This window comes from Cyanistes caeruleus, unplaced genomic scaffold (assembly GCF_971803275.1).
Source record: "Cyanistes caeruleus unplaced genomic scaffold, bCyaCae1.hap1.1 HAP1_SCAFFOLD_78, whole genome shotgun sequence".
NCBI lineage: Eukaryota > Metazoa > Chordata > Aves > Passeriformes > Paridae > Cyanistes > Cyanistes caeruleus.
In genome coordinates, this window is record NW_028255889.1 from 2,571,326 (window position 1) to 2,595,304 (window position 23,979).

The 23,979-nt window shown below is 51.2% G+C and overlaps 1 protein-coding gene across 1 annotated transcript in view; it reads right to left on the reverse strand.

Annotated features, from left to right (window-relative positions):
• The window catches only part of LOC111944270 (uncharacterized), a 100,112-nt gene extending 81,690 nt beyond the window's left edge, over positions 1-18,422 (reverse strand). Inside the window, 2 exon segments of the mRNA XM_086872826.1 lie at positions 17,144-18,091; positions 18,278-18,422. Of these exon segments, the coding sequence (XP_086728952.1) occupies positions 17,144-18,091; positions 18,278-18,422 (1,093 nt within the window).
• Positions 18,423-23,979: the final 5,557 nt, after the last annotated feature.

The window sequence follows — 23,979 nt, forward strand, 5'->3', positions numbered from 1 at the left end:
CAGTAAAATCTGATTAAATTGTTAGCGTTCAGGAACACACATAACCACAAATGATTATATGCGGGTGCTTTATTAAGAGATCTGGGTGTCAGGGGTACACATACCCAAATCTCTCTCATCTTGGTTTTGGGTTGAACATATTTTCATAGTCTAGCATTATATAACTCACATATTAATTATTAAACTTACATTGTTCTATTGTATGCATTGTTTTTACTCAAGCATGGATTTCTCCTGATCCACCCCAGCCCCCTAACATTGTTCCTCACGTTCTTTAAACAATAATTACAGCTAATCACATCTAATAATTGTATCATGATCATCTACTGATTACACAGGTGCAATTTTGACCTGACTTTTAGCAAGTACAAGGCCTAACATTTCCCAGGGCCAACTTTTCCAAGGCCTTTCCAAACCTAACTAACTTTATAAGTCCCAAAATTTTCTAACATTTTGAGACCTTTTACTATCACTTACAGGACTTGTGTGCTCCAGACCCCTCACCAGCCTTGTTGCCCTTCTCTGGACACGCTCCAGCCCATCCATGACCTTCCTAAATAAATTGGGGGCCCAGAACTGGACACAGCACTCGAGGTGCTGCCCAACCAGTGCAGAGTAGAGGGGAGGAATCCCTGCCCTGCTCCTGCTGGCCACACTGTTCCTGATCCAGGCCAGGAGCCATTGGCCTTCTTGGCCACCTGGGCACACTGCTGGCTCATGCCCAGCCTGCTGTCCATCAGTGCCCCAGCTCCCTTTCTGCCTGGCTGCTGTCCAGACACTCTGTCCCCAGCCTGTAGCACTGCAGGGGTTGTTGGGGCCAAAGTGCACGACCCGACACTTGGACTTGTTAAACCTCACCTTGTTGGGTTTGGGCCCTGGATCCAGCCTGTCCAGCTGCCTGTGCAGAGCCCTTCTACCCTGCAGCACATCAACACTCCCAGCCAAGCTGGTGTCACCACGGTTCCATGGGGCCCTAGAGTGTCACAATGGTCTCCAGGATTCCATGAAGCCTCCCACCAATCCAGTTTTGGATCATACTGAGAGTGACTGGACTCATACTGGGAGTATCTGAGAATGACTGGGAACATACCATGCACATCATCCCCCATACTGGGGGTGACTGGGAGCAACTGGGAGCATGCTGGGAGCCAAAGGCATCATACTGGGACTGACTGGGTTGATCTAGTCAGAGGCAAATGGGATCATCCTGGGAGTGCTGCCATGTGACAAGGATCATACTGGAGCTTACTGGACTCATACTGGTGTTGAAAGGGAACAGCTGGCATCTCTGAACACCAAAGGTTTTTTTCCTGCCCACTGAAGAAGGAGCTTCCCAGTGTCCATGTGTGAGGGGACCTTCACCTGAACCAGATGCTGTTAGGAGAAAAAGCTGCCTCTGCTGGCAAATCCCACACAACAAGTTAATGCCAAGAGAGAGCATTTTACTTTCACAACTTCCCTCCTGGAGTCACAGTCCTTTTGGATCACACAGCAAGCAAGAGAACAGCACAAAATATAAGGCTGTGTCCAGTTTTTGGCTGGGTGAGCAAACAGAGGGAGTGCCAGGGTCGGCTGCCACAGACTCTCCTCTTGGGGAACAGAACCCCCCAAGGCTCCATTCCAATGCTGTGCACACCCTGCTGGCTACAAACAACCCCTTTTTTAAGAAGTTGTTGGCAGGAGCTCTCCCAAATAAATGGCATCTTAATGGCAATTTTCATTCAAAATCACCTCCGTTCCAAAGGATGAACAGAAAGCCCACAGCAATCCCAAAGGCACATATGGTGCACCTGGGGAAATCCTCAACTTCAGGGCCCAGTGAGTTAAAAAATACCCATAAGAAGCCCCAGAGTCCAGAGTGCAAATCTGCAACAACCACTTGCTGGATCATTTTGGCTGTGCTGCACATGTCTACAGACTCTCTGTCCCCCTGCAAGGACAGAAGGACACCCATCAGGGGCTGGGCTGGCTGCTGAGAATGCCTCAGGCAGGAGGATCCTCAAGCAATGAGCAGGTGCCCAGAGCCGCTCTGACACTGAGGCCTCTGTGCCCCACAGCAACGGGAACACCACAAGGACAAGGCAACGTTCCTGTGACATCACAGCAGCAGCTCCCCCAAAAATTGCCTGCAAGGTTCTCCTGGGTCACCAAGGAGCACAAAGGATCCTCAGAGGGCACAACCTATTGCTCAAAGGATCCAAGAGGAGCTCAGAAAATGCAGCAAATGAGGACACCCCACAGCCCAGCCTGAACACTGAGAAGGAACAAAGAAGTGACCAAACCACAGGAAATACAACTTTTGGTCACTGATGCTTCTGACTAAAACCAGCAAGGCTTGTTCCATCTGGGATCTTTGTTCTAGTTCTAGAAACAAGCAACGTTCTCTGCTGTAACTGTACATTCCATCACCAGTCAGAGATCCTCATCGACGAGGTCACCCAGCATCCCTGAGGCCACAGCAGGGAGTGCTCCTGGCATCTGGTACAGCACTGTGGCTTTCCTGGGATCCTTCTGGTGCCTGTGGCTGAGAGGAGTGGGGTGGATGGAACCAGGACAGGTCACAGATCAGCAGCCCCACTGCAAGCAGTGCTTTCTCCTGCTGTGTTGGGACCGTGGGGTGACTGATATTGGGACTCCTCTGGCTTTGGCTCCTGCAGACCACACAATGGCTCAGACACTGGCCTGAGGGAAGGGGTCTCATGGAAACCCGGCACAGGCATTTCTCTTTGGAGAGGGGGTTCTGCAGGGAGAAGGGAGAACAAGCGACATTCCTGTCTCCTGAGATTCCCCCTCCTCTTTCAGCAGCCATACCACAGTCCATCAATACCAGAGTTCATAGGATCACTTCCATGCCAGGGAGCACAAGGCACTCAAAACTGAACCCTGCCAGAGCCCAGCCCTGCCTGCCCATTTGGAGGGTGTGGGGGAATGGAATTTCAGCAGGAGCTGACCCACAATGATACTTTGCCACTTGTGGGTTTCTCACAGCCTTAGAAGGAGTTTGAGATCTCTGTCCCCAACACCCACTCACCCTTCAAGTGCACACACGTGCCTGGGGGCAATTCAGGGTCCCTGGAGTGGTGGCTGCTAATCTTGGAAACAGGAGCTGTTGTCTTTTCCAATGGCCTTAACTCCCTTCTAGCTATTAGAAAGTGGGTGAGTAAAGGAAATGACCCTGGAGGAAGGGGACCAGAACCTTGGAAAAAGATGAAACATCTTTTGTCTGAATTACAAATTAAATCGCTTTCATTTATTTCTTTAGTACTACTCTATTACTACAAACAAAAACATGTTTCTGAGCTGACTGTTGGGATTCGGGGCTTTATTTCTTGGTCTTGTTGTTGTTATTATTATTTTTTAGTATTACTTTTCATTGTCAAGACTTTTAAATCTTAGACATAAATAACAAATGCTGGATGTCACACACTGGGAAAATTCCCTTGTTTTTCCCACCAGAATTAAACTGGACACTCAACTCCAAGTTGCCAGTGGATTCTAAAGACGGAAAATCCTGTTAATGCTGGGTTTGGTGTGGTTTGGAGCGGGGGAAGGGTCTCATCCCCTCCCAGAGGCGCCCCAAGCCCGCTCTGCTGCCACGTCTGCGCTCGCGGCCCCTCACGGCGGCCCTGCCCTGGGGACATGGTGGGACCTCCTCCTGCCAGGGCTGAGGCTCCTCATGGCCCCTCACAGCCCCTCATGGCCCCATAGAACTTCTCATGGCCTCATAAAACCTCTCATGGCCTCTCATGGTCCCTCATGGCCTCTCAAAGCCCTTCATGGCCCCTCATTTTTCCTCACGGCCCCTCTCAGCTCCAGGCGCGGGGCTCCTCCCAAAGGAGAAGGGGTCGGGCCCTGCTCTTTCTCCTTTTATTTCGGTCCCTTCATAGCGACGAGTAAACAAAGGCTGAATGGAGCCTTTCCCCAGCGTTTCCCTCGGGGTTCATTGCGGGCTGAAGCTCTGTGCTGGCGCTGGCCCCAGTGCCAACATCCCTGCAGCCCCCAAGGCCTTTGCTGTCCCCCCGTGTCCATTCCCTGTCCCCGAGTCCCGCCCGGCTCTGGCAGCAGCAGCAGCCGCAGCGCAGCGGGCGCCGGCCCGGCCCGGCCGGGGCTCCCGGCCACGAGCAGCAGCAGCGCCGGCCCTTCCCACCTGCTCCTGCCTCGGCTTGCCAGGCCTTTTGCCAGGGCAATTCTGGACTACAGCAACAATCCCCCACAAACAGCCCTGATTCCTCAGGCCCGCCTCTGCTGCCCTCAGCCAGCCCTCAGAGGAAGAAAGGATCGGGTTCCAGCGCTGTTTTCAGCACTGTTTTACTCACCCTGAGGTGACAGCAGGAGGCTGTTGGTGCCTTGGCCTTGGCAATTGTAGATCCTGGCTGCTCTTGCCCCTCTTCTGCTTGCCACTTGAATTTTAGCAGTACAGCTGCAATTGCCTCTTTCAATCAGTGCGGCCCACTGTGCTTTTCTGACAGGGAACTCGGACTGCTTGTTAAAAAGGCCTCATGAGTAGTAGATCTCCAAATGCTCCCAAGGCCCTGAGCACAAAATCAAAGAGAATTAAAGCCACACAGGTCACATTTGCAGTGCTCAAACACAGCCCTGTTGCTGCTGCTGCTTGTTATAAATGCAACGGCAGATTAAAGATTAACAAAGATAAATTTATTATAAATTAATAAAGCAACGAACAGCGAGGAAAAACCACAATAAATGGACAGTGCAGCGCTGGGTGGACAGGGTCTATACGCAAGGTATAGGTGTTCCCAAATCCACGTCTGAGGGTTCTCTGGCCTGGGTTTTTATAGGGATTTTATGTCCCCAGGCTAGAATTCCAACCAGTTTCCATTCACCAAGTGTCCCTGATTGTCGGGTGAATGGATTTCCTGGCCTAGAACATTGAATCAGTAAGTGTCCGGGCAGAGTCTCCTCAAATGCAAAGTGAGTCTGTATGTATTTTAACATATTTCATCACAGCAGAACCGAGGGATCCGGGCTAGCGCCGATGGATATCTCGGAGGAGTAGTCTCTTCTTTGTCTTTCTTGATTGAGTTTCTGTAGTTTGGGTTTGGCGGGTGTGGTGTTCGATTCTGGCAACGACCATTTTCCTGGGGCTCGTCCCTTTTGTCTTGCTTGATGGTCTCCAGCCGAAATCGGCCGGGCGTTGCCTTTATCTGGAGGTAGACTTTCAGGCTGGTTCTTTTGTTTCTATGATGACCTGTGTCCTGTCCTTTCCTCCGAGTTGATGAGCCTGCTGAAGCTTGTTATCTGGGGGGGGTTCTTTTGCAATCCGTGACTTTGGAAAAGGAATTCTGCCTCGACCTGGAGGAGAATTCCTTATTCCGTATTTTCATTAGTTATACTTACACATACTTTATTTAAACCTCTTATTCCGAATTTTTATTTACCCAATTCTTTATTACATTACTTAATAAAAATAAAATTTTATTTTTTTATAATAATATTGTTCTGTATTTTTAGAACCTAATTTTTATATTTATATGAAAGAATTGATACATTTTTAGCAACTAAAGACATTATCATTCCTTGGTCAAAGTACCACAATTCCCTTCATTAATTAATTGATCACTATTTATCCCTGTTTATGCTAATTACACCTATTTTTAGTCCTTTGATCATATTTTTTAATCATTTTCTCAGACAGGGTAAAAGGGACCACTTTGGGGTCCACGGAAACTTTTCTGAGGAACATTTGGGGCAGTTTTGTGTCTGGGGAGGGAATTTAGAGAGAACTTGGTGGTCTGGAGGACACCTGGGGGAGCCAGGTGGGCACTTAGGGATTCTGTGGGACAATTCAGGGCCTGGGGGAGCACTTGGGGGTCCAGGGGGGCACTTGGAAGTCAGGGAGGGGAATCTGGGGATACTTTGGGGTCCGGGCGAGCACTTGGGGGGCTGTAACAGGGAATCTATGGGCCGCGGGGGATGATGGGAGTTGTAGGCACCGGTATGATACGGTTTAATGGGGCCGCGGAGCATCACGGGAGTTATGGGCGCATCTCCAGTGGATTCCGGTGGGGCGTGGGGCATGACGGGAGATGGAGTCCCAGCTGGAATAGCGCTCTATGGGCGCCGCGGAGCATGATGGGAGCTGTAGTCCAGGAAGTGGCTCGGAAGGCGCGTTTGGCAGCGTGAGGAAGCACTTGGGGAGCACTTCTGCGTCCGAGCCGTGGCTGCAGTTCCTCGGGGCGAATGTATACGGCTCGGGAGCACTTGGGGGGAACCTGGGGAGCTCTAACCGGGCTCTTTTGGGCGGGGGACACGGCAGGTGGTTTGGGCGTGGAACCGTGTTCTGGGATGATGGGAGATGAATTCCCAGCCGTGTCTGGAAGGGGCATCTGTTGGGTCGGGAGCATTCAGGGATCCGGGGACGCTTTGCAGGGTCCTGAACGGGTGCTGAGTGGACACTCGGGGATCTTGGAGGGTTTGGGGCACACTTATGGGACATATGGGGGGCGATACTGGGGTTCTGGGGAGCGCAGGGCATATTCCCAGTTTCTCCCAGTTCCTTCCAGCATGATCCCATTTGATCTCAACTCTCCCAGTCAGCCTCAGCACGATCCCATTCACTCCCAGTATATCACATTTGCCTCCAACCTGGTCTCAATTGCCCCCTGCAGCCTCCTACTCACTGCCAGTATCATCCCAGTATGATGCCAGTATGATCTGTCTCCCTCAGTGTGATCACAGTCTCTCCTGGCATGGTCCCAGCTGCTCCCAGTATCATCCCAGTATGATGTCAGTACACAGCCAGTGCAATCTCAGCCACTGCCAGGACGATCCCAGGATGATCCCAGTACAAATCAGTCCCTGCCAGTGCTGCCACTCCTGGGATCCCCCAGCCCTCTCTGTGTTCCCCCCTCCTGCATCTTCCCAGAGGAGCCTCAAGGGTTGGCAGTCCCCAGCCAGGGTCCCCAGCCAGCCCCAGGTTGGATCTGCTGCCCCCAATTTTCCCAATCTCCCAGCGGGTGGGAGCAGCGGAGAGCCCCACGCTGCCCATCCCGACCTGTCCCGGCTCCATCCCCGCTCCTGCCGTGGGCTGTGAGGGGTTTGGGAATGGGTCACTGAGGTTGTCACTGCTCCTGGGGGAGGAGGGGGAGGGACAAAGGAAGATCATAGAAAGGAGAAGGAACCACAAATTCACGGGACCCTCAACAGCCTGGAGAGGAGCGGGGGGGAATCCTTGGACCCCCTGCACTCCAAAGCAGAGCATCAGGGGAGAAGGGGCCATGGGAATCCAAAAAGCCCCATCATCCCTAAATGATGAGATGGAAACAGGGGGAACTTTTTGGATTCCTGGCACTCCCAGTAGCCTGAAAAGGGCAGGGACTGAGCAGACAGGGGAACCTGAGTGCAAGCATAACCCCCAGCAGCTGAGACAGGGAGGAAAACCCTGAACACCAAAGGGGAGAGACCAGAGATGGAGAGCTCCTGGGAGGCAATTTCAGGGCTGAATTTTGGTGTTTGGGAGGTTTTTATGGGCCCCAGATGACCGGTGACTTCTAGAGATGGTCTTGGACCGAGAGACATTCAAAGTCAATGTACTCTTCCCCTGTTTTACCCATACCAGGATTTCCCAATCCCAATCCTTGTCTGGATGGAGAAGGAGGCTGTGAGGAAGAGGAAGATGCCCCAGGACACCCAAGCAGGTGAGGAGGAAGTCAGTGCCCCTTTCCCTCTCTCTCCTGCTCCATCTCCCAGCCCAGCCTGGCCCCCAGCTGCAGGACAACCCCGCTGCCAACACCGTCCTGCTGGGGACGCACTGGGGGGATCTCCTTCCCCTTCCCTCTGGCACGGAGGCAAATCCCATCCTCTCCTTGTCCTTCCTCCCCCAGACAAGCAACTTAGGATGGAGACCAGGGAGGACAAATCCCTGGGGCAGAACCTCGTGGAAGAGGCTGATTTGAGCAGCTCCACAGCGCAGGAATCCAATGGGGAGGAAAAGCCCCGGAGATCCCGCAGGAGGGGCTCCAAACCCATCCCAGGGTGCTCTGAGGAGGAAAGACCCACCCTGTGCCGGGAAGGCGGCCGGAGATCCAGCCAGGGCTCTGAGCTGGTGGTCCATGAGCAGCTTCAGGATGGGGAGAAGCCCTACAAGTGCTTGGAGTGTGGGAAGAGCTTCAGCTCGAGCAGCAAACTGATCCGCCACCAGATGATTCACACTGGGGAATGGCCCTACGAGTGTGGGAAATGTGGGAAGGGCTTCAGCTGCAACTCTGAATTTATCCGTCACCAGCGCATCCACACTGGGGAGAGGCCCTACGAGTGTCCCGAGTGTGGGAAGAGGTTTCAGAGGAGCTCTCATCTCCTCGTGCACCAGCGGATTCACACAGATGAGAAGCCCTTCTGCTGCCCTGACTGTGGGGAGGGCTTCAAGCACAATTCCACCCTTGTCAGGCACCAGAGGATCCACACTGGGGAGAGGCCCTATGAGTGTCCCCAGTGTGGGAAGAGCTTCAGAAACAGCTCCTACCTGACCATCCACCAGAGGACCCACACTGGGGAACGGCCCTATGAGTGTGAGGAATGTGGGATGACCTTCAGCCAGAGGTCCCAACTGACCATTCACCAGATGATCCACACTGGGGAGAGGCCCTATGAATGTCTCCAGTGTGGGAAGAGGTTTCGCATCAGCTCCACTCTCCTCGTGCACCAGCGAATTCACACAGAGGAGAGGCCCTTCCGCTGCCCTGACTGCGGGAAGGGCTTCAAGCGAAACTCCCACCTCATCTCCCACTGGCGCAGCCACAGCGGGGAGAGGCTCTACAAATGTCCCCAGTGTGGGAAGAGCTTCACCCAGAGCTCTAACTCAACCAGACACCAACAGAGGCACCACTAAGGGAAGCCCTGCGAGTGCCCCAAGTGCAGGAAGAGCTTCATGTGCTGCTCCAGCTCCATCCCCCATGGGAGGACCCACGTTGGGCAGAGCCCTGATGACCCACGTTCCCAGTGATCTGTGTTAGGAACACACTGGGCTGGTGGTCCTTTTGTTTTGTTCCGATTATCTTTTGATTCATCTTTATCCCTTTAAAACAGACAAAATTGGGGTAAAAGTCTATAAATTCATCAAAGGCATCTAGAGCCTCACATTTTACTAGTGCTTCAAGGTAATCTGGTATTCAGGGAAATACTTGGGGGTTGTGGAGCTATTTGGTGGAGTTTTCTCCATTTTTTGTCACTCAAAGCAACGAGAGTTTTATCTGTCACCTCAGAACCACTCAATGCCACTGAAAACTGCACAGTGCCACTCAAAACTATTGGATTCCACAACCCCTCCGGGTGTGATGCCTTAAGTTTTAGCTTTCATATTTTTCATATTTTGCACTGTCTAGGTTTGTAGTTTTGAACTTCCTGTTTTGTTACTGAGCTCTCTTCACAGAGTAGGTAGACAAAACAATTCCTTTTCTAGCTTGAGACCAAGGACAATCATTACAAGTTCCAGGCTCAAAAGCATAAACAAGGGTGGACTGAAGAGAGAAAACAAGGACAGGACTTCATCATCTGAAGCTGTAATTGGACCATGAACCCAAATATGCAGATGGACCTCAACTTACAAAAATGTGAGACCTCGTGATGAGTTGTTTGTTTTTGGTTTTTTTTGACCATTTTTGGTCCATTTTGGGTGTAGCCCTGGGCAGGCTCTTGTAAGGTGTATCCTTTAAGGCCTTTTAATAAACTTTATTCTTAACTCTGTCTAGCCTCTGTTCTAGGTCAGCCTTCTGAAGGCATCAGGTGGAATGGGGTTGGAAGGGGATTGGGTGAAGTGGGATGCAGATCAGGAGGGGTGAGATGGGCATTGGGTGGGGCAGGATAGGTGTGATGGAGTTTGGGAGGTGTGAAATGGGGGAAATCAGGCTTGGGAAGGGGGTCTTGATGTCCAGCAGGGATGGGATGGGTTGGGGTTGGGATTGGGGATATGGGGTGGGGCCTGCAATGAGACAGTCAAAGTTTGGGAATGATGAAGGGAGGGCATGTCCGTTACTGAGTGAGATTTTGGATATTCCACATTCCTGAAGAGATTTTAGGGTATCCCACATTTCTGAGGCAGTTCTGAGGCACTCCCCAGCTCTTGGGGGGTTCCTGAGAGCAGCTCCATGGAGCCCCATTGTCAGGGGTAGTTGCCATGGGCATGAGCTCAGAGCTGCAGCCAGAGTGCGTTGCCTTGGTGCTGGAGAGCAGAGAAATGATGAATGGTCCCAGACATCTCCAGTGTGTGTCTGGGGGGCAGAACAAGTTCTGAATGGGTGGTGCAGTCTCTGCCCTAGCCCAGCCACTGCAGCCTCTGCTCCAGCCCCAAAGTGGCTGCCAAGCCCCTGGCACCCCAAAAACCCCACCTGGGAGAGGAACCACAGCAGGTGAGGCTGTGACACGGGTGTGACACTTGTTGGGAAGGTAGAATTAGAAAGAAATTGTAAATATGACTCCTTAGCCAGAAAGACTAAGGAAGAAATACAAATGAAAGAACAGTTTGAATAATTGAAAGAAGCCGGTCTGGTATGCCAGAACACATTCTTTCCCCCAATAAAACTAAGCTAAGACCCCTCTTCCCAGCCTTATAAGGAAAGGTCTGAAGGACCCTGAGATAACTAAAAATATGCAAAAGCAGCGATTTCTACAGGTCACACACAAAAGTTACTGTATTAGTATACTTAGAAAGATTGGTTAGTGAAGGAATAAAATATTCAATGCAAAGGTTATATAAGCAACTGTAAAGGAGAGCTCGCTCTCTTGCTACGCTCTCTGGTCTCTCTTGCCTCACTTTTTCTATGCTCTTTTTCCTGCTCTTTTTACTTCTCTTCTTTATGCTCTTTTCCCAGCTCTCTCACTTCTGTTCTGTTACTCTCTTTCTTAGCTATCTTAAGTCTTGAACTCATGTATTCATATTTTACTCCCTTTTGTATTGTTCCCTCTGAGCCTGCTTTGAGCTTCATCTGCTGGCTCCTAGCAGGTTCTCTCTCTCTCCCACGCCCTGAAATAAACTACTGACATCTAACTCGATTATAGAGGTCTCTGCCGTGTCCCGGAACGTCCACACCCCAAAAGCGTCTCTTACAGACACTGACATGTGCCACAGCCCCGGAGCTCACAGCAGCTGAGATGGCGCTGGATCCAAGGCTGACTGTGGATCTCTGTCCCTCTCTCTTCTCTTGAATTCCTTTTCTCCAAATCTGTATAATTTGAAGTTGGATGGATTAGAGTTTGCTTAGTCAGTGCTCTGTGAAGTGCTTTACTGTAATTCCATGTCACTTTATGATTTCCCAAGTATTTCATTCTCTAAATTTTCAAGTAAAAGTTTGTTTCCCCCCTCCTGGGAAGCTAGTTGTTTTCTCCCATGCACTGCCCGAGGGGATCGAGGTACCTCAGGTCCCTTTCCAGCAGGGGCCAAGCGAGCCTGGGGCACAGCACAGGGAACTGCAATGCTGAGCCAGCCCTGGCTGGGTTGGAGGAAGCAGAAAGGCCAAGCCCTGAGCCCAGGCCTGGCCCAGCAGGGCCTGTCCCTCACGGGTGGCTCGGGGCTCTTTGTGGGGTAGTGGGACATGAGGGGCAGCAAGGACAAATGCCATAAAACTGCAAGCCCTGCCAGCCTCCTCAGGGAGGGCCGAGCGAGGAGCAAAGACCTTCCTGGGGCTGTGCCCTGGGCCAGGAGGGATTGTGCCAGTGGAGTTGACCCTAAATTTCTTCTCCCAGGCAGCTTTAGGACACGGAACATGGAGAAGCCAAAGTCAACTCTCAGCTTTCCACAGTCTTCCAGTAGAATCCTGTGTGGGGAGCAGCTTGGGAGCAGGGTTTGTGTGTCAAGGGAGGGGAATTCAGAGCCCTTTTCTCCCCCATGGCCTAAGGATCTGCATTTTCAATGGCCCTGCAGCTGCCAAAGGGGCCTTTTTCACCCAGCTGAGAACAGTTCTGCTGATAACCTGCCCTAAACCTGCTTTTCCTGCAAATGTGCCAATGAAGCCTCATTTTTTGCAGCCCCAGGTCTTGTGCACATGCAGACGTGAAAACTGAAGGATGGAAAGGATCTGCTGGGAGGAGTCCTCTTTTTCTTGTTTTTTTTGGTGGTTTTAATTTTTTAATTTTTTTTTTAATTGATTCCTGCTGTCAGCTCTGGGCAGAGCTCTGTAACTGTATGTGACACTTGTCTGGGGCACTGTGTGGGTGGCCAAGGGGACCTTCCCTGAGCTGTCTGCAGAGGAATCCACAGCAGCCCAGGCTGGGGGTGCTCAGTGGCCGCTCAGTTCCACTGACTGGACGCAGCTCTGGACGCTTCCCTTGGAGCATCTCCAGGGAGGGAACGCTGGGGCTGCCATGGCTGTGGTGTCACTGCCAGGGGAACGCTGGGGCTGCCCCAGCTGTGGTGTCACTGCCAGGGGAACGCTGGGGCTGCCCCAGCTGTGGTGTCACTGCCAGGGGAACGCTGGGGCTGCCATGGCTGTGGTGTCACTGCCAGGGGAACGCTGGGGCTGCCCCGGCTGTGGTGTCACTGCCAGGGGAACGCCGGGGCTGCCCCGCTCCTGCCCCACCCCATCAGCTCTGCCAGCGCCTCCAGGGGACACAAAGGCTGAGCCAAAGGCTGAGAGTTGCACAAGGGGCTGAGCTGGGATCTGGGACCCATCGGGATCATGGAGTCCAGCCCCCGGCCCTGCACAGACACCCCAACAATCGCAGCCTGTGCATCCCTGGCAGCGCTGGCCAAAGGCTCCTGGAGCTGCGGCAGCCTCGGGGCCGTGCCCATTCCCTGGGGAGCCTGGGCACTGCCCCAGCCCCCTGTGGGGGAAGAAGCTTTTGCTGATCCCCAGCCCTGCTCCGGCCCAGCTCCAGCTGCTCCCTTGGGTCCTGACCCTGCTCACCTGGGCAGAGATCAGAGCTTGCCCAGAGAATCCATGGCTGCCCCTGGATCCCTGGAAGTGTCCAAGGCCAGGTTGGACGGGGCTTGGAGCAGCCTGGGATAGTGGAAGGTGTCCCTGCCCATGGCAAGTGGTGGAATGAGATGAACTTTAAGGTCTCTTCCAAGGCAAGGCATTCTGTGATTCTGTGATTTTGGGAGAGATGCTGAAGCTCTGGCTCAGCTTTATATCACCAAATGTCTGGACCCAGCAGCAGCCATGGGTGGGATCATCTCCTCCTCCCTCTCGCTGTGGATGTAACTCACCCAAGGGCAGTGTCATAAATGAAATTGAAATTTGGACGACTAGGTCTATTGGGTTAACAGCAGTTTAATAATAAGAAAAAAAAAATGATACAATTTAGTGAATTGAATACAAGAAAACAATTAAATAAAAGAGTACAATTTAGTGGATTGAATAGCAATTTGATGTAAAGGAATACAATTTAGCAAAAGAGTACAATTTAGTGAATATATTCATATATATATATATATATATACACACGTATATGCACACACACCCACACATACAGATATATATATATATATATATATCATACAGATATATATATATAGATATATAGATATATAGATATATAGATATGAATATAGCTTGCCAATAATTAAGAATGATTAAAGCACTAGCAAAACTGAACGGGTTATGCGGAGGACTTCTCACCCTACCTCACATATAAAACAAAGCAATTCAAACTAAACTTATATACTGTATGCTTATACATATTCATTAATGTTTCCCGTAAGTCTCTTCCTATTTCCGATTCTTTAATTTTACATCACTGTTCTTCACGGTGCATATTTCACTTTTTGTTAGGGGGTCTTCAGTCTTCTTTTGGTGGTCTTTGGACAAAGGCTTACATTCATCCTTGTTGTCCTCCAGATAACCTTGCAGGTTTTGTGTGCGTACTAAGCATTGTGTTATGTAAGTAAGCATTGTGTTCCACTAATTAGTCTTACACTTCATAATTTTCAGGCCTTTGCCTGAAGTCATTCCAGTTTTGTCCATCTCATGGTCAATTTTCTCTTGGGACATTACTTATCTCAAAACTACATCCGGTATCTTAATTTTAACATGTAATATCTGTAAAGGGGTCCATCTGCCTTGCAACACTAATTGCCCTGATTGCTTCTAATAATAACTTTCCAAATAGTTACAATTTAGTTAGCACAAATTATTTCCATTTCTTACACTCCCCAAATTCCACTCCCAACATCCCCCCTGCTTCCAGCTCAGGATGGTCCCCCAATGAGACTCCTCCCAAAATCCCACCCCCAAGAAACCTCCCCATCACTGGAAAATCCCCCCACATCCCACCCCAAAATCAGGAATCCTCCCTGAGACCCCTCCCCAAATTCTGGCCTCCCCAAAATGCAGCTCCTCACTGTGATCAGGACTCCTCCCCATCAGTGGAGATTCCCCCAAAATCCAAAAAATCCTCCCCAAATCCCCTTCCCAAAATCAGAACTCTGCCAGCACCCCTGAATTTTCCCCCCAAAACCACCAAATTCCTCCCCAAAAAATCCAAAAATTCCTTCCAAATACCCCCAAAACCCCTATAATCTTCCAAAAGTCCCACATCCTCACAAGACTCAAATTCTCCCCCCAAAATTTTGCCCCCAATCCCACCAAATTTTCCACCCCAAAACCCCAATTTTTTTACCCCAAACCCCAAATCCTCCCCCTAAAAAACCCAAAGTTCTCCCCAAAACCCCAAATTTCCCCCCAAACACCCAAATGTTACAAAAAAATCCTAAAATTCCTGCCCTAAAACCCCGAAATTCCCCCCAGGAGCTCCAAAGTTTTCCCCCAAACCACCAAATTCCTCAATTCCACTCCAAAACCTGGGAACACCCCCCAAAAAACAGCAACCCTTCCCCAAAATCCCCCCAAAATTGCAACCCTCTCCCCCAAAATCACCAAAAATCTGAGAACATAATTTTTTTCACATTTTTCACACCTTGGGTCTGGGCAAAACCACCAGAATTCTTGGGATTTTTCCTATTTTTTGTGGGAAGAGGGTCTCCCCAACTTTTCGTGTCACCCCAGGTGACCCCTCTCCAAAATTCCTGCCCCTCAAAATTAATTGCAAATAAATAAAAAGAGGAAAAAAAAAAAAAGGTGGGGGGGAAAGGTAAAAATAAAAAAAAAAAAGGAAAAAAAAGACTCTCTTACCCCAATTTGGGGGGAGGGGAATGGAGGAAATATTGGGGGAGGGGGTGAACCCCCAGAAAAAAATTGAGGCACCCACCTCCAAAAAATTGGGGGAACCCCCCCCAAAAAAGCTCACTTTGAAAAATGCCAAAACCACCAAAAAATGGCAAAAAACACTGACAAATTAGGGGGGAACCCCCCCAAAATGCATAAAAAATGGGGCAACATCCCCTTGAATCCAAGGGATTGTTGGGATTTTTTTTCACAAAAGTGGTGGGTTTTTGGGGATGGAAGAGGAGGAGAGACCCCCTCCAAATTCCTGGAGTTGTCCCCAAGACACCATCTGCAGAGGCAGCAGAGGGGGACAAAAAGAGCATTATAGGGAAATTAAGGGAATTTGGGGAGTTTTGGGTGAATTTTAGGGAATTTTGGGATTTTGGAGGTCTGGGGAGGGTCTTAATTTTGCGGGGTTTTGCGTTCCAGGGCCGCAGGTTCATGTCCAGGGAGGCTATAGTTACCAGGAACTGGCATGGGACACCAACAAGACGGGATTCTGCTCAGGAAAACATTTATTCAGCAGAGGAACAAACTCAGATCCAGAGACAGCCCCGAACAGAGGCAGGGAGATGGGTTTGGAGAATCAGGGTGGAGTTCAAGGTTAGGGACCACTGGGAACACAGCAAGGGAGAAACACCAGGGGCCCAAACACAATCAGAAATCCCTGGGTTGCCATCCCATGAGGGGTCCAGGGTGGAATTTCTTCCTGGGCTTGCAGGGCCCATACTCCAAGGCAGAGGGATGGAATTCCCTCTTGCCCACACCTCTCACTTTAATCATGTTCATTTGAAACCAAATCTTTGCCTCCCTGGGCAGGGGCACCTCACACAAAAGCTCACTCAGTAATGGGCTCCCCCTCCCTTCATCATCCCCAAACTTTGGCTGTCTCATTCCAGACCCCACCGCACCTCCCCAATCCCAAGGCCAACCCATCTCATCTCTGCTGGACATCAAGACCTCCTTCCCAACCCCTATTTTGCCCATTTCATACCTCCCAATCCCTATCCCACCCATCCTGCCCCACCAATGCCCATCTCACCCCACCTGATTTACATCCCACTTCGCCCAGTCCCCTTCCAACCCCATTCCACCTGATGCCTTCAGAAGGCTGACCTAGAACAGAGGCTGCACAGAGGTAAGAATAAAGTTTATTATAAGGCCTTAAAGGATATACCTTGGGTATACAAGAGCCTGGCCAGGGCTACACCCAAGATCAACCAAAAATGGCCACAAAAATGGATGAACTACTCATTGTAAGGTCTCACATTTTTGTAAGCTTAGGTCCATCTGCATATTTGGGTTCATTGTCCAATTACAGCTTCAGATGGTGAAGTCCCATCCTTCTTGTTTTCTTCCTTTAGTCCACCCTTGTTTATGCTTTTGGGCCTGAAACTTGTAATGACTGCCCTTAGTATCAAGCTAGAAAAGGAATTGTTTTGTCTACCTACTCTGTGAAGAGAGCTCACCAACACTTAATATGAAGTTCAAAACTAAAAACCTAGCCAGTGCAGAATATGAAAAATATGAAAGCTAAAGCTTAAGGCATCACACCCTTAGAGGCTGTGGAATGGTAAAATTTTGGAGTGGTTTAGAGGTGGCAGATCAAACCCTCTCATCCCTTTGAATGCCAAGAAATGGAGACAACTACACCAAATACCGCCACAACCCCCAAGTTTCTCCCTAAATCCCAGATTCCCTTGAAACACTAGTAAAAAGTGAGGCTTAAGATGCTTTTGATGAATTTGTTGATTTTTACCCCAATTTTGTCTGTTTTACAAGGATGAAGATGAACCAAAAGATAATTGAAACCAAACTAAAATGACCACCAGCCCAGTGTCTTCCCAACACAGATCACTGGTAATGTGGGTCATCAGGGCTCTGCCCAACGTGGGTCCTCTGATGGGGGATGGAGCTGGAGCAGCATATGAAGCTCTTCCTGCACTTGGGGCACTCGCAGGGCTTCCCTTAGTGGTGCCTCTGTTGGTGTCTGGTTGAGTTAGAGCTCTGGGTGAAGCTCTCCCCACACTGGGGACATTTGTAGAGCCTCTCCCCGCTGTGGCTGCGCCGGTGGGAGATGAGGTGGGAGTTTCGCTTGAAGCCCTTCCCGCAGTCAGGGCAGCGGAAGGGCCTCTCCTCTGTGTGAATCCGCTGGTGCACGAGGAGAGTGGAGCTGATGCGAAACCTCATCCCACACTGGAGACATTCATAGGGCCTCTCCCCAGTGTGGGTCATCTGGTGAATGGTCAGTTGGGACCTCTGGCTGAAGGTCATCCCACATTCCCCACACTCATAGGACCGTTCCCCAGTGTGGGTCCTCTGGTGGATGGTCAGGTAGGAGCTGTTTCTGAAGCTCTTCCCACACTGGGGACACTCATAGGGCCTCTCCCCAGTGTGGATGCACCGGTGCCTATTGAGGTTGGAGTTGTCCTTGAAGCCCCCACCACAGTCGGGGCAGTGGAAAGGCCTCTCCTCTGTATGAATCCACTGGTGCTGGAGGAGATGAGAGCTGGTCTGAAACCTCTTCCCACACTCGGGACACTCGTAGGGCCTCTCCCCAGTGTGGATGCACTGGTGATGGATGCAGTCGGAGACGCAGCTGAAGCCCTTCCCACATTCCCCACACTCATAGGGCCATTCCCCAGTGTGGATCATCTGGTGGTGGATCAGGCTGTTTCTGTAGCTGAAGCTCTTCCCACACTCCAAGCACTTGTAGCGCTTCTCCCCATCCTGAAGCTGCTCATGGACCACCAGCTCAGAGGCCTGGCTGGATCTCCGGCCGCCTTCCCGGCACAGGGTGGGTCTTTCCTCCTCAGAGCACCCTGGGATGGGTTTGGAGCCCCTCCTCCTGTGGGATCTCCAGGGATTTTCCTCCCCATTGGATTTCTGTGCTGTGGAGCTGCTCAAATCAGCCTGTACCATGAGGTTCTGCCGTGGGGATTTGTCCTCCCTGGTCTCCATCCTCAGCTCCTTGTCTGGGGGAGGAAGGACAAGGAGAGGATGGGATTTGCCTCCGTGCCAGAGGGAAGGGGAAGGAGATCCCCCCAGTGCATCCACAGCAGGACGGCGTTGGCAGCGGGGTTGTCCTGCAGCTGGGGGCCATGCTGGGCTGGGAGATGGAGCAGGAGAGAGGGGGAAAGGGGCACTGACTTCCTCCTCACCTGCCTGGGTGTCCTGGGGCATCTTCCTCTTCCTTGTAGCCTCTTCTTCCATCCAGCCAAGGTTTGGGAATGGGAAATCCTGTCTTGGGGAAAAATACGATTCATGAGCACATCGGCTGAGGGGGTTCCTTCTGCCCATGTTCATCTCTAGAAGTCAACAAGCATCTGCAGTCCATAAAAAACCCCAAACACCAAGATTCAGCCCTGAAAATGCCTCCCAGAAGTTCCCCATCTCTGTTCTCTCCCCTTTGGTGTTCAGGGTTTCCCTCCCATCCCAGCTCCTGGAGGTCACGCTTGCACTAGGGGTCCCCAGTCTACTCAGTCCCTGCCCTCCCCAGGCTGCTGGGAGTGCCAGGAATCCAAGAAGTTCCCCGTTTCCATCTCAGCACTTAGGGATGCTGGAGGTTTTTGGGGCTTCAGAGTCCCTTCTCCCCTTATTCTCTGCTTTGGGGTGCAGGGGGTCCAAGGAGTTCTCCCTGCCCCTCTCCAGGCGGTTGAGGGTCCAACAAATTGCAGAGCTCCTCCTCTCTGGGCTCCCCACTTTGGGGTCCTGGGGGACACAGGGCTCTGCTCCTCCAGGCTGCCTCTGCCAGCAGCTGCCACCAGGACCCCCCAATGTTCCCCCAAGGGGCATTTTGCATACAGCTTTGGAGTTCTTCATTCTTCAAACATCACCCACAAAAAAACCCAACCCAGGAACCCTCCAGGATACCAGGGCCAAGCTCCCCCACCCCGGTCAGCTGTGGGATGCGGGGTGATGATCCCACGGGTGGGGGTTGTGAATTCAGGGTGTGCTGGACCTTGTGATTCCTTCTCCTTTCCCTGATCCTCCTCTGTCCCTCCTCTTCCTCTTCCTCCTGCTCCGCCTCTTCCTCCCTCCTCCACCTCCTCCCTAACACCACTCCCTTCTCCTACTTCCATCCTGTCTTGCTCTCCTTCATCCCTCCTCTTCCATCCCTCCCCCTCCTCCCCCAGGAGCAGTGACACCCTCGGTGCCCCATTCCCGAACCCTTCACAGCCCACAGCAGGAGCGGGGATGGAGCCAGGATAGGTCGGGATGGGCAGCGCGGGGCTCTCCGCTGCTCCCACCCGCTGGGGATGGAGGGAACCCGGCCCAGGGAAAAGGAGAGGGAAACTGGGAAAATTGGGGGCTGCAGATCCCCCAAAACTGGGCTGGCTGGGGACCCTGGCTGGGGACTGCCAGCCCTTGGGGCTCCTCTGGGGAAATGTGGGAGGGGGGAACACAGAGAGGGCTGGGGGATCCCAGGAGTGGCAGCACTGGCAGCGACTGGTTTGTACTGGGATCATCCTGGCACTGGCTGAGATTGCACTGGCTGTGTACTGACATCATCCTGGGATATCATACTGGGATCGTCCTGGCAGTGAGTAGGAGCCTGCAGGGGGCAATTGAGACCAGGTTGTGAGGAACTGGGAACATGCCCTGCGCTCCCCAGAACCCTGGGATCGCCCCCCATAGGTCCCATGTGTCCCCCAGACCCTTCAGGATCCCCGAGTGCCCCCTCAGCGCCCGTTCGGGACCCCCCAAAACGTCCCTGGATCACTGAATGCTCCCGACCTCACAGATGCCCCTTCCAGACACTGCTGAGAATTCATCTCCCATCATCCCAGAACACAGTTCCGCGCCCAAACCTCCTGCTGTGCCCCGCGCCCCAAAGAGCCCGGTTACAGCTCCCCAGGTTCTCCCTAGGTGCTCCCGAGCCGTATACATTCGCCCCGAGGACCTGCAGCCACGGCTCGGACGCAGAAATGCTCTCCAAGTACCTCCCCACATCGCCAAATGCGCCTTCCGAGCCACTTACGGGACTACAGCTCCCATCATGCTCTGCGACGCCCGTAAAACGCTATTGCAGCCGGGACTCCATCTCCCGTCATGCCCCACGCCCCACTGGAACCCATTGGAGCTGCGCCTATAACTCCCGTGATGCTCCGCGGCCCCATTAAACCGTTTTACATCAGCGCCTACAGCTCCCATCATCCCCCGCGACCCATAGATTCCCCGTTACAGCCCCCCAAGTGCCCGCCTGGTCCCCGAAGGGCCCCCAGATTCACGTCCCTGACCCCCAAGCGCCCCTTTGGACCCCCAAGTGCTCCCCCAGGCCCCGAATTGTCCCACAGAATCCCTAAGTACCCCTCCAAGTGCCCACCCGACTCCCCCAAGTGTCCTCCAGACCACCAAGTTCTCTCTAAATTCCCTCCCCAGACACAAAACTGCCCCAAATGTTCCTCAGAAAAGTTTCCGTGGACCCCAAAGTGGTCCCTTTTACCCTGTCTGAGAAAATGATTAAAAAATATGATCAAAGGACTAAAAATAGGTGTAATTAGCATAAAGAGGGAGAAATAGTGATCAATTAATTAATGAAGGTGGAACTTTGAACCAAGGACCAATAATGTTTTTAGTTGCTAAAAATGTATCAATTATTTTATATAAATATAAAAATTAGGTTATAAAAATACAAAACAATATTATTATAAAAATGAAATTTTATTTTTATTAATTAATTCAATTTTATTGATAAAGAGAAGTTGATAAATGTTATCAATGTTTTAGGATGTCAGTCCCAGGTGGGCCATGTCAGACATGCTGAGGCTCGGGGTGAGGAGCAGGTTGTCCAAACAGGGGCAGCCTGCGAGGGATTCATTCTTCTTTGTGACCAGACTCCCTAAGGAGATATTCAGCATCAGGATTGTAAAGAGTAAATCCTGACCTCCTGATCAATACAGAAAGATATTTTACAGTTTGAACAGTAGAATGTTGTCATCATAAGGTGCCTTCTTTGTTAATATAGCTCATATTGTGTCACGGTTGTTAAATACCAATGTTGTTGTACCAGCCTTCTTTGTTAAAATACTTTTATAAATGAAATTAGAATTTTGACAACTAGGTCCCTTGGCTTAATGGCAGTTTAATTAAAAATGAATACAATTTACTAATCTGAAGAGCAATGTGGTATAAAGGAATATAGTTTAGTAAAATAATACAGTTTAATAAAGAATTAAAATTTATATATATAATCTACTAGTAATTAAGTATGATTAAAGCATAAGCAAAACCCACCAGGGTATGGAGGCTTCCCACCCTGCCTCACGTTCAAAACAAAGCACTTCAAGCTAAACTCATATACTGTATGCTTATACATATTCATTAATGTTTCCTGTAAGTTTCCTCCTATTTCTGATTTTTCTGACTTTACATCATTTTTATTCATGGCACATGCCTCACTTGTTGTCAGAAGGTCTTCAGTCTTCTTTTGGTGGTCTTTTGGTGAAGGCTTCTCCTTTTCCTCATTGTCCTTTGGATAACCTTACAGGTTTGCGTGTGCGTACTAAGCCTTGTGTTATCTTAGTCTACTAATTAGCCTTATATTTACTAATCTTTACGCCCAATGCCTAAATTTCTTCTAATTTTGGTCCATCTCAAGGCCATTTTGGTCTTGAGACACCATTTATCTTCTAAACTACATCCTGTACCTTAATTTTGACATGTGACATCTGCAAAGGGGTACATCTGCTTTGTAACACTGATTCTTGATTGTTTCTAAGCATAACTTTAAGAACAGCTACAATTTAGTGAGCATGAACCAATTCCATTTATTACAACTGCAAATACGCCTTATGCACCTTTTTATTGGTTTCCATGCTAACGGCCTTGCTTTCTTCCTTGCTATGGGTAAACTTGTATTTTCTCAATTTCTTCTTTTGCTACCTCAATTGTTTGGCCTGCAGACCAGTTGCTAAGCCCATCCACATTCAGCTCTTAGTCTTCAGAGGGAAACTTTGAGCACAGTGAGAATCTCCCAGTGTGCAAGAGGGTCCCTGTGTGCCAGCTGCAGCTGGGGCCTCAGCCATCTCCTCTCTCAACAGGTCCCCCTCTGCAGCTTCACAGGAAAGGCCAACACCTCCCTCAGAGACACCTGCACCACACAATTCACATCTCCATGCCCATACGTGATGTCCCTGTCACAGCTGCATTATCAGCTTGCTGCTGTGCAGATGCTGCCACCACCCAAAGCAAGGCCCTGTGTCCCTGAAGGGACCCGCCCTGCTCTGTGGCCTGGACTGAAGGTGGGTCCCTCCTGCCAGGGCAGGGCCTGACACAGCTCTTCTGTTCCAATAAAGAGATGGAGCTGTCACCCCAGTGTCTGGCTGGTACCACCAGCAAAGCCCACACAGCACCAGCCCTGGCTGAGCTCCATGTCCAGGAGCAGGCGGGGCTGACCACGGTGTGGGCAGGCAGGAGCCAGGCAGGGGCTGCTGTGACCAGCAGCGGGGCCCCGAGGGGCTGGGGGAGTTTGTGTTGAGTGTCCCTGGGCTGAGGGCACATTTCCTTCAGTGGCATCACCTGGGCCTGGACCTCCTCCAGTGCCATGCCCAGGAAAAGAGGCAACAATCAAGAGCATCTCATGGGACAGAACATGACCAGCAATGTCAGCAGGCAAAACCAAGGTTTTGTTTAGCAATGACCCTTTGATGAAGTCAAAGATTTACAATCAGTCCAGTACAGATTGGAGTACAGATGGGAGTACACTTGCAGGAGGTACAGCCAAGGCCATGAGGTCACAGCAGTCTCTGGGGTGACAGCAGGCTGAGGTGACAGCAGGCTCTGAGGTCACAGAGGTCCCAGAGCCCTGTGGTTGCACAGCACCACAAGGACCGAGCAGTCAGTCCTTGACCACGACTGTTGTGGCAGCAGTGGTGCTGACATTGGGACAGCGGTGTCAGGACAGTGGTGGCAGCAAGAGCTGCAGGACTGGCAGTGGACAAGGCACCATGGCCTTTGCTCTGCGCCTCTTCCTCCTGCTCCTCCTGGCAGTGGCCCTGCCTGACAGGGCTGCCCAGGCTGCTCCGTGGCGAGCACGGCGAGCAGGTGAGCCCAGGGCCTGGCTTCCCTTTCCTGGGACAGCACTTCCTTCTCCCTGGGAAGCGTTGGGGATGGTTTTCCCCAGGGCTTCAGGGAGGGTTTCCTCTGTGGGAGGGAGAGAGTCCCCAGAGCCCCTGGGCTGGTCCTGCTGCCTCTCCAGGGATGTTGCATGGGGCCTATAAAGAGGGTGGAGAGTGACCAGAGCCAGCCTAGAGCTCCCCAAGTCCCTCTGCAGCTTTGGCCATGTCCATTGACATCTGGCTCCCATGGCATTACCCAAACCCCTTGCAGTGCCCAGTTCCCTAAGGCAGAAGGGCATCCTAGCACACCGTGGAATGGTTCTGATCTGTGCTCCCTTCTAGATTGGGATCGTGACATGGGGCATCTGGAAGCCCTAGGACATGACGCTTTGAGACCCATGGAGAATGCTGGAGGCAAGTTGTCAATGTCCCTTTCCGCACAGAATAATCACTGTCGAAGTGGCAAGAACTTACGTGCCACTTCACTTAAGAGTCTGAAGGTTGATGGATTCTGGAAACATCGCTCTGCTCCCTTCTGGAGCCCTGAGTGATCCCACAGCATTACTGTCAGTGAGAGGAAGGAGCATTTAGCTGTTAATCTCTTCCCATGTGCAATGCCAGTGTCTCCTTCTGTGTGCTCTGTGCAGCCACAGAGAAGATCAGAGAGGGAAGGGGCCGGGCCCAGGGCTGTGCCCCGGGACTGTGCCTCGTGTGGCTCCTTTGCCAGCCCCAGGGAGCCTGAGGATCTCCTACAGAGCCACGGGAGCTCTTCTGTCCTGCCTTTCTTTGCAGCCAAGCCTCTT